We start from the raw sequence: 14,056 nt of genomic DNA, 5'->3' as shown, positions 1-14,056 counted from the left end.
TGGTCCCTGGCCCTGCCAAATCCCAAAGGAGCTGCTGGTGGGGGAGCACCGAGGGGAGGGACGGGAGCTCGGGGAGCGCCTCTGCCCAGGGCTGGAGCTGAGAGCACGCTGTGTGATCGGCACCAGGACAGCTCAGAACAGGGATACGCATCTTTAATGAGTATGCAGATTATCCGTGGGGACAGGGAGGGGACAAAAATCAAGGCCGGCATAGTACAAAGATGGTAGAAACGAACAAATTAAGTGACATAGAAAAAAAAAAAAGAAAGAAAATACATCCTTAGAGGCTGCCATTGCCAATGATGTTTGGTTTGATTTTCTTTTTTTTTCTTTTTTTTTTCTTTTTTTCTTCTTTTTTTTTCCTTTTTTTTTTTTTTTTTTTTTAATACAGGGACATGTTGGAAGCTGGAATATACATCCTGCATTACAAAGTGCAAAATACTACATGCTCAGAGCCCAAGCATGATGTCTGAAACAGTCCACAGCAAGATGTAAGAGACAAACCCACCACCCTCTCCCTCCTCTCTGGGACATGCTCCAGGTGCTCCTCCCCAGGTGCCTTTGAGAAACAGTTGGATTTTTGCTTGGTTTTGTTTTATTGTCATCCTCAGCGGATTGGAATTGAGCCCTCTGTCCCCTGTCCCTCCCCACCCTGCTCCCTGTGCACATTTTTTGGGATGGGATGGGTTGGATGCTCCTCACCAGCACAGCACCATCAGCCACTCCATCCGTGCTGCTGGAGGTGCCTCCAAGGGGGTTTTTGGGGGAATTTTTAGCCAGGAGAAACTGGCTGTGAATTAAAAGTAGCTCTGGGTGGTTTTCCTGCCTTGCCATGGGTGAGGAGCAGCCTGGGGAGGAGGAGTGAAGGCAGGAGGGTGCTGGGGCTGCTGCTCACACCTCGTGTTCCCTATTCCCCCCTGCCCCGAGGAATTCTGCAAAAAGCCAATTTTTGTTTTAAAAACAAGGATCAGAATGGGGCCTGTTCTGCCATCTTCCCATCCAGACAGGGCTCATTCCTTCCCTGTGCTCCTTCTCTCCTCCTTCTCACAGCAGCATTCCTCCATTTCCAAAGGGTGAAAAGCCTGGTTCTGCTTTTTTCTCCCATTTATCATTAAAGCTGTTGTGGATTTCCCTGGGAGACTCAGCCTGGAGCATCCCAGAACCCGTCCCCACTCCACCCAAACTCTCCCCATGGTCCCCTTGTCTCATCTCCATTTTGGGGTTCATTGCTGTTGTTACAAAGACAATTTTTTTCTTTTGGGGGGTGGGGGTGAGGGGAAGGGAAACGAGGTTTTTTCTTTTGTTGGGATTCCTTCTCATCCTTCCCAGTGTTGGGGGGGCAGAGTGTTGATAGCATTTTGCCATGCCACACAGCATAGTGTTATACAAGCAAAGAATTTTGGCTAAAATCCAAAAAACATTACCCAGGAAAAAAGGCAAACTGTGAGTGAGACTCGATCATTTGTTGTTCTTCTGTGAAAAGACTTGGAAATTGTCAGAGGACAGTTCGAGTTATGATTTTTCCCTTTGTTTTTTCTTTTTTGTTGTTGTTTGGTTCTGGAATTTTTTTTTTGTTTTGTTTTTGTTGGTTTTTTTTTTTTCTCCCATTCATACATGTAACTGTTATTTTTGCAAACAAGACAGTCTTGAATTAGATGAAAAAGTTAATAAACAAAATGGCGACTCCAATATTTAGTAAGATCACCATGACTACCAGGATGGGAGCTGAACCCTGCAAGAGAAAGAGAAGGACAGGAGTTAGATGGATCCTTGGAATTCTGCAGGGATTCCAGGAGAATCTGGGGAGAATCCAGGAGAATCTGCTCTGGGGAGTCCAGGCAGCTCTGGGGATGAGCAGATCCCAATGGACACCTCCCAAAGTGCCCAGGAACCCTTGGAGGATTTTTGAAGCTGCCAAACAAACACTTGGCTGTACCCCCTGATGGATCATGGATCATCCCATGCCACTCCCGTAGGAATTCTGGCCTTAAAAACAGAACTAAAATTGGTTGGTTATCAGGTGGTCAATAAAAAGGAAAAAAATCCAAAAAAGCAGATTATATGGGATCTTAGTTTGGAAATGGTTTGAAGTGTCCAGGACATTTCCCAATGAACACAGTTGTTTTCCAGGTATCCTGGACATCAGGCCAGCACACAGGGGTCCATGTTCAGGCAACATTTTGGGAATGCTCTAATAACCTTTCCTGAGTTTATATGGACCCAATGAAGCTCCTGGGAACCACCTGGCAGTGCCCAAGGCCAGGTCGGACAGGGCTTGGAGCACCCTGGGATGGTGTCCCTGCTACGGCAGGGGTGGGATGGGAGGAACTTTAAGGTCCTTCCAACCCAAACCAGGCCAGGATTCTGTGATTTCACCTGGAAAGCATTGCAGGAACCTCACTGCAGCTGCCCTGTGCAAACCCCACCCCAGCTGGGCTGAACATCCCAGGAAAGGTTCAATCCCTCAGGGAGCATCCATTGCTTCCCCTGGAGCACGTTCTGGACAATCCTGTGGGACCCCACAACGTCAGGGCACTGCAGCCAGCCCTCCAACATATCCTTCTGTAGGACACTGGTCAGGAAAACATCCCTGGCACCTCATCCCTCCTGGCACCTCATCCCTCCTGGCACCTCATCCCTGGTGCCACGGTGTGAACGTGGCTCACACGGGGCGAGTGCTGCTGGCAGCAGGTGGGTGGTTGCTTTTTCTTGGATTTGCTGGGATCCTCAGCTATTCCTGCTGCATCCCAGCCCTGGGATGCTCCGAACACTTTTCCCCGAGCTCCTGCCCCCTCCTGGCACTCCCCACGTCGCCGGGATGGAGTGGGGACAGGGCTGGGCACCCCTTGGGAGCTTTCCCTGGGTGACTCTGCAGAGCTGCTGGAAAAGGAACGGAAAAAAGCAGCTCCCGGCTGCCCGGGGATGGTTTCTGTTCCGAGCAGCCTGATTCAGCTGGCGTTTGGGAGTGGGTGGGAGCGAGGATGCTGGAGCCTGCTGGAAAGGCATATTTGTAGCTTAGCAACAGGGTCAAAGGCAGCCAAGCCAAGGCAGGGATTGCGGAGAGCAGCCAGGTACCCATCCAGGGCTGGCTGCTCCCGGCAAACCTCTCCTCCTGTGCCACGAAAAGCTTCCAAAGGCAGCAACCACCCCTGCTCGCTGCTCCTTCCCTTCCCTAGCCCGGCCGTGCCAAGCCCGGCCTTGCTGGCGCTGGGAGGGATTAGCTGCATTTCAGAAGATTATTGGGTTTTAGGGTTTTTGAGCTGCTGGTAATATAATAACAGATTGCAGGCGATTATCAGTGTCATTGTTTGCCTTGGCACGGCCCCGCCAAATCACGGAACGAGCTCCTGCCCCGGCCCCGCAGCCAGGGGGGGCTCAGCCCCATCCCTGGGCTGCTCCACACAGGAATTCCCTGCCAAAATAGCACAGCCAGCACTGCCCCTGGTCCAGTTCCCTGTTCCCTCGCTTTGGGGTGCTCCAATTCCCTGTTCCCTCGCTTTGGGGTGCTCCAATTCCCTGTTCCCTCACTCTGGGGATGCACCCGAGGTCCAGCACCCGAGGTCCAGCCCTCTGGGGAGGGAGCTCAGCCTTCACTGGTCACTTCTCCCAAGAAACAGCAACGGGACAAGAGGAATCGGCCTCTGGTTGTACCAGGGAGGTTCAGATGGGATATTTGGGGATAATTCTTCACCCAGTGGTGGAGTCCCCCTCCCTGCAGCTGTGTGGATGTGGCACTTGGGGACATGGAGCAGTGCTGGGGGAATGGTGGGATTCAATTCCAGAGCATTTTCCAAATAAATGATCCCGTGGTTCTGTGATTTACACACATGGCATCAAAGCTGTGCCCTCAGCTGGAAAACTGGGGGGATCCAACCCCTGCTCACACTGGCACCCCTGGATCCCTGTGCACAGAGGTTCTGCTCAGGCTGGGCCTGTTGGCATCCTGCAGCCCCGGGCAGGGCAGGGGCAGGAGAAAATCCTTCCTTTGCCACTGCAGGCACCGGATCTGCCACAATTCCCACCCCAGGAACAGGATGACCAGGCAGATGGGAGACCTTCAAACCAACCAGCTCAAATCCAGCTCACAAATTCTGCCTTCTTTTTACAGCTCCCTCTTTTTAACCCCCTCCCCCGTGTGCTGCTGTCCAGGTGGGAATGGCAGGGAATGGCATCTGCTGCTGGATAAGCAGTTTTGCCCCTCCAAATCTTCTGTTTTAGCTCCAGTTATGGAGTCTGCTGCACTTCTCAATGCTTATATCTGCCTGATTTCTGTCTCGTGAGGTCTCACTGCCTTCCCCTCTGCTCAGGGGCAAGGTTTGCTCTTCTCCCCTCCCGTGGCAGGGATGGCCTGGGAGATGTGACAGCCCTGAGCATCATTCCTGCTCCGTGCCTGGGCAGGAGATGGCTCAGTGCCGGAGCTGAGCTTTGGGAGAGAGGCTTTGCTGAGCCCAGCCTGGCTGCAGGGCACTGAACTCCCTTTTGCTGCAGCAAAGAACCAGTGCTTTAAAAGCAGTGGCTTTTAAACCCTTCCCACTGCGCTCCAACCTCCAACAGGAGCCTTTGAAAAGAGGAGACACGGCCTCTGATTTGCAGCTTTGCCTGTTGCTGTCACAGTTTGGTGGGGCCAAATTGCAATTTTTTTAAATGATAATATCCCTGGAGTCCTTCACAGGAGAAGGAAAACAAAAGGATGGGAATTTACACCAATATCCGCCGGGCAAAAGGATCCTTCTCTATCAACAGGTTGGCTCTCCAAGGATTTTTAAGCTTTGCTTCCAAGCTTAAAGAACATAAACTTAGACCTTAACCCATGGAAACACTAAAATAGGAACAGTTATGGCACAGGAGTAATAACAGTAATTGTAGCTGTAGAGTAATCCCTGCCCCTCTGCCTTGTTTGTTTTTATCCTGGAACTGTTGTGTAGCAACTCCAGGGTTTTTCTGGGAATACGACGGACAGCTGGTTTACAAATGCAATTGTGGCATAATTAATTTAAGCATTAGCAATCCATTATTATCTGTTATCACAGGGTACAAGCTCTGCCTCTCTGCCATGGAAACCAGAGTGCAGGTTACCTAGGAATCCCTCTGGGATCTATTAAGTGTAATTACTAAGGACTTGGATCAGCAAAAAAAAAAAAAAAAAAAAAAAAAGAAAATATAGATATGCACCATTTTCCAGCCTCAGCACTGCAGAAAGGGCTGCAAACTTAGCAGCTCGGTGACATTTGTGCTGAATTGTCACATCATTGCCAGGAACAGGCTCTGTGAAATGGTTAAGGAGCATTTAGCAAAGGAAACATCAGGGAGCCACTTGGCTTTCTCCAGCGGATTGCAGCAGCTCCTGTGGCTCCAGGAAGGGGCCCAGGAGATGCTAAAAGTGCTTGTCTGAGTAAAAGTGAGTTGGGTGGGATGGAAAAAACCTGCTTCTAGGGGAAAAAGGGCTTAAAAAAGGATCTTAGAGATCCTTTAGTCTCTTAAAGAACTGATGTGTCACCCCAGTTCAATCCTCACCTTCCAGGTGCTGGGACTGAGCTCAGTGTGTTTGTTTAGGTATGCTTGAAGCTGTCATTTCAACATTTTTATTCTAAAAACAGCAGTTAAAATTTGGTTCGAATGCAGTCAAAAGCTGGTGTTTGGCCCCACATTTCCCAAGCTAAGAGATGGAATTGGGCTCAACCCCCATATCCAGTGACAGGAGCAGAGCCAGGAAGGTGCTCCTGGGTACATCAAAGGCCCTGGAGATGAAAAGGCGTTGAAAAGGACCCTGTCGAGTTGAACATCCCATTTCTCTCTGAAGATTATTTACCTCAGGTTGTCTGAACACGAAAGGGATTAGAGGAGGAACAGTTTGTGATTATTATTTGTCTTAAGAAGAGACAACCCCTGCAGCAATGCTCAGCCCTGCCTCATTCCAGAGCTGTGATGGCAACAGAACTCCTCTTCCTCCTTATTCCCACGAAATTATGGCTTATGTTTGTCTGGGCACGCAGCTGCCAGCTGGGATTGAGGTGAATCTGGTTGGTTGAGATGAGAGGAATAAGGAAAACCCAGGGATAATTGTGTTGGGAGACCTGGGGATGGCTCCCGATGGGAAAAGAAATAAATGGGAAAACCTGAAGCTGGAAAGCCACAGGGATAGATCACAGGGTTTAATCCCAGGGAGGTTAATGCCAAACAATTCCCCAGGTCCCTTCATCCCAAAGCAGCCAAATGGGAGCACCTCCATGCACAGGGGAGCTCCACACCCCAAACAGGCTGGGGTGGAGAAAACACCCAGGTTTGATTTTAAACTCATTTTACAACCTTTAGGGATAAAGGTGCCTAAAAAAGGATGGAAAATTCATCTCCACCTGGGACAAATCCCTTCAGGAATAACCTGGCAGCTCTGGCAAGGGTTTCACCCTGTTCTTCTAAAGTTCTTCTAAGCCTTCTGATGTTTACGTGTTTGTAATGGAGTTTCTCACGCACTTTTCATGTAAATAATGCTTGTTTTGCAATCCTTTCTGGATGAAGAGAGAATTGATAGACTGTTGGTTTGACCAGTGTGGTTGGAGAGGCAGCAATTCCATCCTCCAATCCACGGTCACTTTTGAAATTCTATAAATATCGAAATCAGGAAATAAACGTGTTTTTTTTTTTTTTTTTTGCCTTGGACATCTCAGCGTGCGAGTGCGGTTCATTTCGTGTCGTACTGCAACAGCAAGGGCAGCTCCAGCGGGGAGGTGCCGGTGCCGGGCTCCATCCCCGCTGCCGTGCCGGGGGAGGCTGTGCCCAGCCCCTGCCCGCAGCCCCGGCAGCTCCCTGCAGATTGGCTGCGTGCTCCTGCCTCTCCCCAGCGACAGCGAAACCTGCCTGCAATATCTGCTGGCAAATCCAACCCTCTGCCGCTCGCTGCCGGAGGAGGGAGGGAGGGAGGGAGAGGCTGCCGGGATCCCTCGCCGCCACCCCCGCGGGGCCACGGGGGGCTCTCGGAGATCCCTCAGCCGGGAGGTGCCTTCAGAGCCTCTGCTGCGGTTCTTTCCCCAGGAATTTTTGCGTTTGGGCTGGGATTTGCTCCGTGTGACGCTGCGGGGAACAGCCAGGGCTGGCTTTGGGCCGCTGCCCTCACGCCCCTGGGGTGCTGTGGGACAGGGCACTGTGAAGAGCCGGCCCTGAACCCCCTCACGCCCCTGGGGTGCTGTGGGACAGGGCACCGTGAAGGGCTGGCCCTGAGCCCCCTCACGTCCCTGGGGTGCTGTGGGACAGGTCCGTGAAGAGCCGGCCCTGAACCCCCTCACGCCCCTGGGGTGCTGTGGGACAGGGCACTGTGAAGAGCCGGCCCTGAACCCCCTCACGCCCCTGGGGTGCTGTGGGACAGGGCACTGTGAAGAGCCGGCCCTGAACCCCCTCACGTCCCTGGGGTGCTGTGGGACAGGTCCGTGAAGAGCCAGCCCTGAACCCCCTCACGCCCCTGGGGTGCTGTGGGACAGGGCACTGTGAAGAGCCGGCCCTGAACCCCCTCACGTCCCTGGGGTGCTGTGGGACAGGTCCGTGAAGAGCCAGCCCTGAACCCCCTCACGCCCCTGGGGTGCTGTGGGACAGGGCACCGTGAAGGGCTGGCCCTGAGCCCCCTCACATCCCTGGGGTGCTGTGGGACAGGTCCGTGAAGAGCCGGCCCTGAGCCCCCTCACGCCCCTGGGGTGCTGTGGCACAGGGCAGCGTGAAGGGCCGGCCCTGAACCCCCTCACGCTCCTTAGGTGCTGTGGGACAGGGCACCGTGAAGAGCCGGCCCTGAACCCCCTCACGCTCCTTAGGTGCTGTGGGACAGGGCACCGTGAAGGGCCGGCCCTGAGCCCCCTCATATCCCGCGGTGCTTTGGGACAGGGCACCGTGAAGAGCCGGCCGTGAGCCCCCTCACGCCCCTGGGGTGCTGTGGGACAGGGCACCGTGAAGGGCTGGCCCTGAGCCCCCTCACATCCCTGGGGTGCTGTGGGACAGGTCCGTGAAGGGCCGGCCCTGAGCCCCCTCACGCCCCCGGTGCCCTCAGGCGGAGCAGGGCGGTCCCTGAGGCTCTGGGAGAGCTGGGGGTCGCCGCTGCTCAGGGGGACAGGGGGTGATGGATCAGCCCGACCCTTCCCGCTGAGCTGGTCCGTGCCCAAAGCGCTTCTCCTCCCCTCCAGAAGCGGCAGATGTGCAGCACCTGCAGGAAAGGAGATCTGCTCCTTTCTCTTCCTCCCCAGCCTTGCCACGGGCTGTGGTTTGTGGGTAAAACGCTCGCTGGCATTTTAGAAAGCTCCTTTCCCTTTCCAGTCTCTCAATTCCTTTTTTCTTTTCCCGTTTTAGTTCTCCTCAGAGGAACCTGTGAAGCATCCAGGCTTTGTGCCTCATGGGCCTTTAAGGCCAGGAAGGATGGGGACATTCCCATAAATCCCTTAATCCCACAACACCGGCACCTGTCCTGGCACATTGGCTCCCGTTTTCCTCTGCCCCAACACTGAGAATTGCTCTGAGATTGTCCTCTGGATGCTTGGGTCAGTGCCCACAGCGGCACAGAGAGATCAGGTGGCCTTAAATGTCATTTTAAAACATTTGTGTGGCTCAGTGACCCCAAAACCCCCAAATCCCCTGAGAGCCAACACCAAGCAGGGCTGAATTTCATCAACGTTACTGAGCCGTGGCCTCAAGAAATGACCTTTATGGGAGGATTTTTCAATTCTTGGTGTGCAGCCCCAACAAAGGGGGGTGGTTCTGGGAGCTTCTTTTAAAGGACTGGGGAAAAGTGGCAGAGGAGAACAAAGTTCCTACAGCTCCTACAGACTCCTCTGTGGAGTCTGCATCCCTGCCTGTGAAGCTTTGGAGAAGCTTGGATTCAAGGCCACGTGGCTCCCAGCTTGTTTTTCAGACAGGAATCAGGAGCAATGATAATTTTGGGGTGTGTTTTTGTGAGACCTGCACCCCCAGCCCGTTCCAGCACTGCCAGAGGTGTGCTGCCTCTGGAAGCTGGAGCTGCCACTCCAGCACAGAGCCAAGCCCTGGGCTCATGGATGGCTTGTGCAGAGCTGGTTTAGGGCAGATTATTTTTAAAACAAGCTAAGCTGTGAGGGTGACCTCGCTTCTGCTCAGGGATACCTCAGGTAGGGCAAAAATAGCCGTGCTCAGCTCTGAGCATCCCTCCTGCTCATGGCAGCTCCTTTCCCTGGGAGCCCAGCTGGTGGGAGCTGGGAGCTGCCCTTTGAGCCCCTCCCTTCGAGGGAGCTGGCACTGCTGGCACCCAGGGGAGAGGCTGGAGCAGTGTGGGCTCTCACACACTTGCCCACAGCTGCCTTGCCCTGCCAGGCCCCAGGGAAGGGGAATTTGGGCTTTTGGGGGGACTGCGGAGCCTTGATTTGCTGTGGGGGGGATGTGGAGCTGGAGCAGGATGCAATGGGGGTTTGCAGGATGGAGTGTGTGAGTGTCCTGTGCTGCGTGGAGATTGATGTGGGGTCTGTGGGATAAATCCTTCCCCCTCAGCCTTCCCCTCCTCCTCCTCCTCAGGGATTCACCGCTCCCTGAAGTCTGAAATGCTGCTGATGGCAGGTGCAGGTGAGGTCACGGGTTTGGGCAGGAGGTTGGAGCACAGATCCTGCACCTCCCATTCCTCCCCTACACATTCCCTTGCTCCTGTCCAGCCACCCCCTCCCTGCCAGGCCACTGGAACAAAACCCTGCTAGCACCGTGCAATTCCTGCTAGAACAAATTGTTGCTGGCATTGTGGGTTATTTAAATCCACATATTATCTCTTCCTCTGTATTACATTAGCTTCCTCCCAAACCTTCGCCATCTGTTCCACCCTCGGTTATGAATGTGAGAAAACTGAACATGCTGCTCCACAGCTCCAGCACTTCCAAAGTAGGATGTGCATCCTAATGGCTTTTCCATGCACTTCTCCACGCAGGCTGGGCCCTTGCTTAGTGGCCAGGACTCGCTGGGAATGGCTGGGAATGTCTTGGTGGCAGTTTGCCTCCAGCCATGTGGAGGGAGGTTTATTGTGACAGCTCCGAGGTGGGAGCACATCTGATGGGCTGGGTGGGGACACAGCCCAGGGCTGCTTGTGCCAGTGATCTCCCCAAAATCACGTGTCTCTCAGCGAGGAGAAACGGTGGTTTCATCCCTCCTGGGGACCCTGTGTCTCCCAGGCTGTGTTGTCAAAGGTGCTGGAACATCTGCGCATCCCACAGCCTTGCCAGGGCTGTGTCTGTGCAATTACTGCTGCTGCTCTTCCCCTCTGGGAGCCTGTCAGGCTCCTAATGCTGCCTGTCATGTCTCCAGTGCTTCCCAGGCAGGCAAGGACAGCCTGCATGGCTCTGGTTTTCCAGGGCTGCAGGATGTGTCCTGTGGAGCCCCCGTGCTCAGCTCCCCCTCGGTGCTGGGTGGGAGCTGCTGAGCCTGAGCCCCAGGGATGGGGAGGCAGAGAGCTCCAGAGCTGCTGGGGGGATCTATCAGCAGGGCAGCTGGGGCAGATCCATCCTTCCTGCATCCCAGGCTGCTCTGGGGGGAATTAGCACAGCTCCATCCAGAAAGCTGGGGCAGATCCATCCTTCCTGCATCCCAGGCTGCTCTGGGGGGGATTTATCCACAGCCCAAGCGGGGAAGCTGGGGCAGATCCATCCTTCCTGCATCCCAGGCTGCTCTGGGGGGGATTTATCCACAGCCCAAGCGGGGAAGCTGGGGCAGATCCATCCTTCCTGCATCCCAGGCTGCTCCCTCCTCTCTCTGCACTTTGGCTCTGCTGGCAGGTGCTGGAGGAGCAGGGACACTGCAGCCATGGCAAATGTCACCACACCTCACACACCTCGATGCCTCTCTCCTGAATTTTCAGCCTGACTGACAAATTCATTTCAGTTTCGTGACCAGGCACCATCCTGTGCTCCCCTGACAGGGAGATGTAGCTCCTTCCTGCTGAAATGTCACCTCCTGAGCGTGACAGGTTTTCCATTTCTCCTGGGTAGGTCTGGGGCATCCTCATGGGACACCTCCAGCCCTGCCCTGTGTGTGGGTAAGGGACAAGGGACAGTTTGGGGCAGTGCTGGCTTCCCCAGTGCTCCCAGAGGATCCCACCACCTCTCCTGTCAATGCCAACCAACGGGGACGACAAGTGAGGAAGCTTCTAATGGGAAATCCAGGAATCCTCAAAAAACAAGACTTAAAAAAACCTAAAACCCACCCAGCTCAGCCTTCTCCTGAGGAGGTTCAGCTCTGTCCGGGTCCTGTCTGAGCTGGTGATGTCCAAGCTCAGACCCCCCCTCCCCAGGCAGTTCATTACAGCCCTCACCTCATTAGCCATGGTTAATGGCTCACCCTCCTTGACTTTAAGCCCATTAATTCTGTTCGTGGAGAACAGATTATTCCCTTCCACTTTGCAGCAGCTTTTAAGATCGCTCTGTCTTCTCTCCTGAACACCTTCCCAGCAGCCAAAGTGTCCTTATCTCCCCCAAAATGAGGAGCCCAGGGTGGGATGTCTCACAAGGAGCTGTCCTGGAGCAGCAGGAAGCTCTGTGGCCATAACCATAGCCCAAGGAAGCATCACCAATGCCTTGCCTGCTCCTGCAGCTTTCCCACCAAATTCCCAGCAATAATGGATTTTTATTGCTGGCCCAGGGGCTGGGCTGCAAAACTCCATCCTCCAGGGAAAACCCTGCTGGTCCCACCACAGCCTTTGTGGAACACTCCACACCAACATCCAGCAGGGTGGGAGAAGGGAGCAGAGGGGAGTCAAGGCACAAACCCACGAGAATTCACATTTTCCGAATTTCCCTCCCATCCTGCTGCACTCAGCCCCACAACAGCCCAAGGCTTGCAGGCCAGAATTCCACACCCAGTGCCTCACTCACCGTACTGGATTTGAGCGCATCCCCACTGTCCTCTTCAGATTCTAGTGCAACAGGTAAAGATTTCTGTGGCGGGGAGAAGGTTAAGTCCCACCTCAGTAGCCGAGGTTCAGCTTTGTCCCCGAATCTCAGGTTTTCCAGTTTCTGCACCGTGGGCTCGGCAGAGGAAGCTGGCCTGAAATTCTCTTTGTTCTGGGACTTAGACCTCAGTCTCTGAACCCCGAAGCCCCGCTCTTCCCCGCGGTGCTCGTCAGCCACGCTCCTGCAGCCCCCCCCTTTGCTGTAGTGTCTTTTTTGGGTGTGAATCTCTTGCATATAAGAATCCATCCTCATGAGGGGCTTCATCTCCATCTCGTAATTGCTCATCTTCTCCTCGTCCAGCTCAAGCAGCTTGGAGCTCCCTGAGCTGTGGTTGTGGGACCTGTGGTGGGAAGTCCATGAAACCGTGGCTGGGGAATCTGTCCACCTCTCTCTCGGCTTGTGGTTGGAGGCCGAATGTTTGTGTCCCCCGCTCCGACCTCTGTAGTCTTCGGGGCCAGCGGTGGAGCCCAGCTGCCCGCTGCGCATCGTCCCGCTCCTCCCGGCGCGGCTCCCGCCCACCTTCTCTTCGCTCCAGCTGTTGGGGCGCAGGTAATCCCCGCCACGCCCCTCCAGCAACATCTGGATCTCGCCTCCCCTCTCTTCGTCCACCGAGACCTGCCTGGAGAAGTGGGCGCTCTTGTTCCTGCAGGAGGGGCCGAGGGGCGGCGTGGAGCAGGGGCTGGCAGGGAAGCTCTGCAGCGGGCTGTCCTCGGGGGTCAGGTCGGACGGGGTGGTCCCTTTGCGGTACAGCTCGGGGCTCTCTTGCTGCAGGGGCGTCCCGGTGGAGAGGACCTCGATGTCATCGCTCGAGTTCTGCCGCTTCGGCCGCTGGCATTCGAGCCCTTCGGGGGCAGTCGTGGAGAGGAGAGAAGGGAGAAGGGAAGGCAACAGGATTATTTCTGGTGCGTGGATGCCCCGAGGGTTTTTCGTGTCACGGAATGGGGAGCAGAGGGTTGGGTGGTGGGGAGCAGCGGGGTGGGATTGGGACAGCAGTGTCACAGCTGCTGGCAGCACTGGTGTGACACCAAAGCTGCCCTGAGCCCTGCCCTGTAGAACCACAGCAATGGTTTTCCAACCCCAGAGGTGTGGAGAAGCCACCAGCGGCGCAGAGCTGCTGGGAAGAGGTTCTGACGGTTTTTTGGGATCCATCTGACCACATTTCCTATCAGTTCCCAGTCTGGAAGCTTGGGAAGGGAAATCTGTGACATGGCTGGTGGCACACCCTGTGCTCTGTGTTTGTGTGTGCTGGGTTCCACTGGGATCACCCTGGGTGCCACTGGGACCATCCTGGGTGTGCTGGGTGTCACCAGGACCACCCTGGGTGCCACTGGGACCATCCTGGGTGTGCTGGGTGTCACCAAGACCACCCTGGGTGCCACTGGGATCACTCCACACCAACCTCACGCCCCTCCTGCATGGGAATCACCTCAGCTTTCATCTGCCAGGTGCAGGAGGGAAACAGCCACATCTGGGTAGGTGTGCAAGAAAAACCCCACAAACCTCACATCCGAGAGCTTTCCTGCCCCACACAGCCCAGCAGGACATGGAGATGTCCCTGCTCAGCCCCAGGATGGGCTGGAAGGACAGGGCTGGTTGTTCAGGGCCACCTGAGGCCAGTACCCCCCATCCTCATCCCACTGGAGGCTCCTCATTCCTTCAGCTCAGACACTTCCCAGGCAGGGTCACCCTGGGGATGGGCACCTCAGGAGGGGCTGAATGTCTTCTGCTGCTGGAGGAACATGGAACAAAAACCTCCAACGTGTTCATCGCTGATGAAACACCAAACGATTTCAAGCGAGCTGATAGTGGTTAATTCTCCTTTTCCCCTCTCCAGTTGTTCCCAGCTAAAGCCATGCTAAATTAGGTGAATAATTTGATAAATATATTAAGTGCCTAATGCCCCTGAAATGCATCTAATTGTGATTGCTATGGCGAGACAAGAAACGAGTCTTGAAAAGGGAGAGCTCAATTTTCGTGCCATCGTTAAAAATAAATGCTCGGCAGCGCCTGTTCGGGTCTCTCCACTTCTGCTGAGCAATTTTCTCTCTAGAATATTTTTGGGGAGCTGCTGGGATGTGCCTTCACCTCTGCCACGGTTGAGATACACACAGGGAATGCTGGAGTCC

General features: G+C 54.6%; 1 protein-coding gene across 1 annotated transcript in view; it reads right to left on the bottom strand.

The window, feature by feature from the left end:
* Positions 1-320: 320 nt before the first annotated feature.
* JPH3 (junctophilin 3) overlaps positions 321-14,056 on the bottom strand; it is a 49,841-nt gene continuing 36,105 nt past the window's right edge. Inside the window, exons 4-5 of the mRNA XM_038148399.1 lie at positions 11,853-12,772; positions 321-1,732 (exon numbers count right to left, since the gene is read on the bottom strand). Of these exons, the coding sequence (XP_038004327.1) occupies positions 1,652-1,732; positions 11,853-12,772 (1,001 nt within the window). The 3' untranslated portion in view covers positions 321-1,651. The remainder of the gene's footprint in view (positions 1,733-11,852; positions 12,773-14,056) is intronic.

This window comes from Motacilla alba, chromosome 11 (assembly GCF_015832195.1).
Source record: "Motacilla alba alba isolate MOTALB_02 chromosome 11, Motacilla_alba_V1.0_pri, whole genome shotgun sequence".
NCBI classification, from domain to species: Eukaryota; Metazoa; Chordata; class Aves; order Passeriformes; family Motacillidae; genus Motacilla; species Motacilla alba.
The sequence above is the reverse complement of the archived record's forward strand: the minus strand, read 5'-3'. Positions and strand labels throughout refer to the sequence as shown.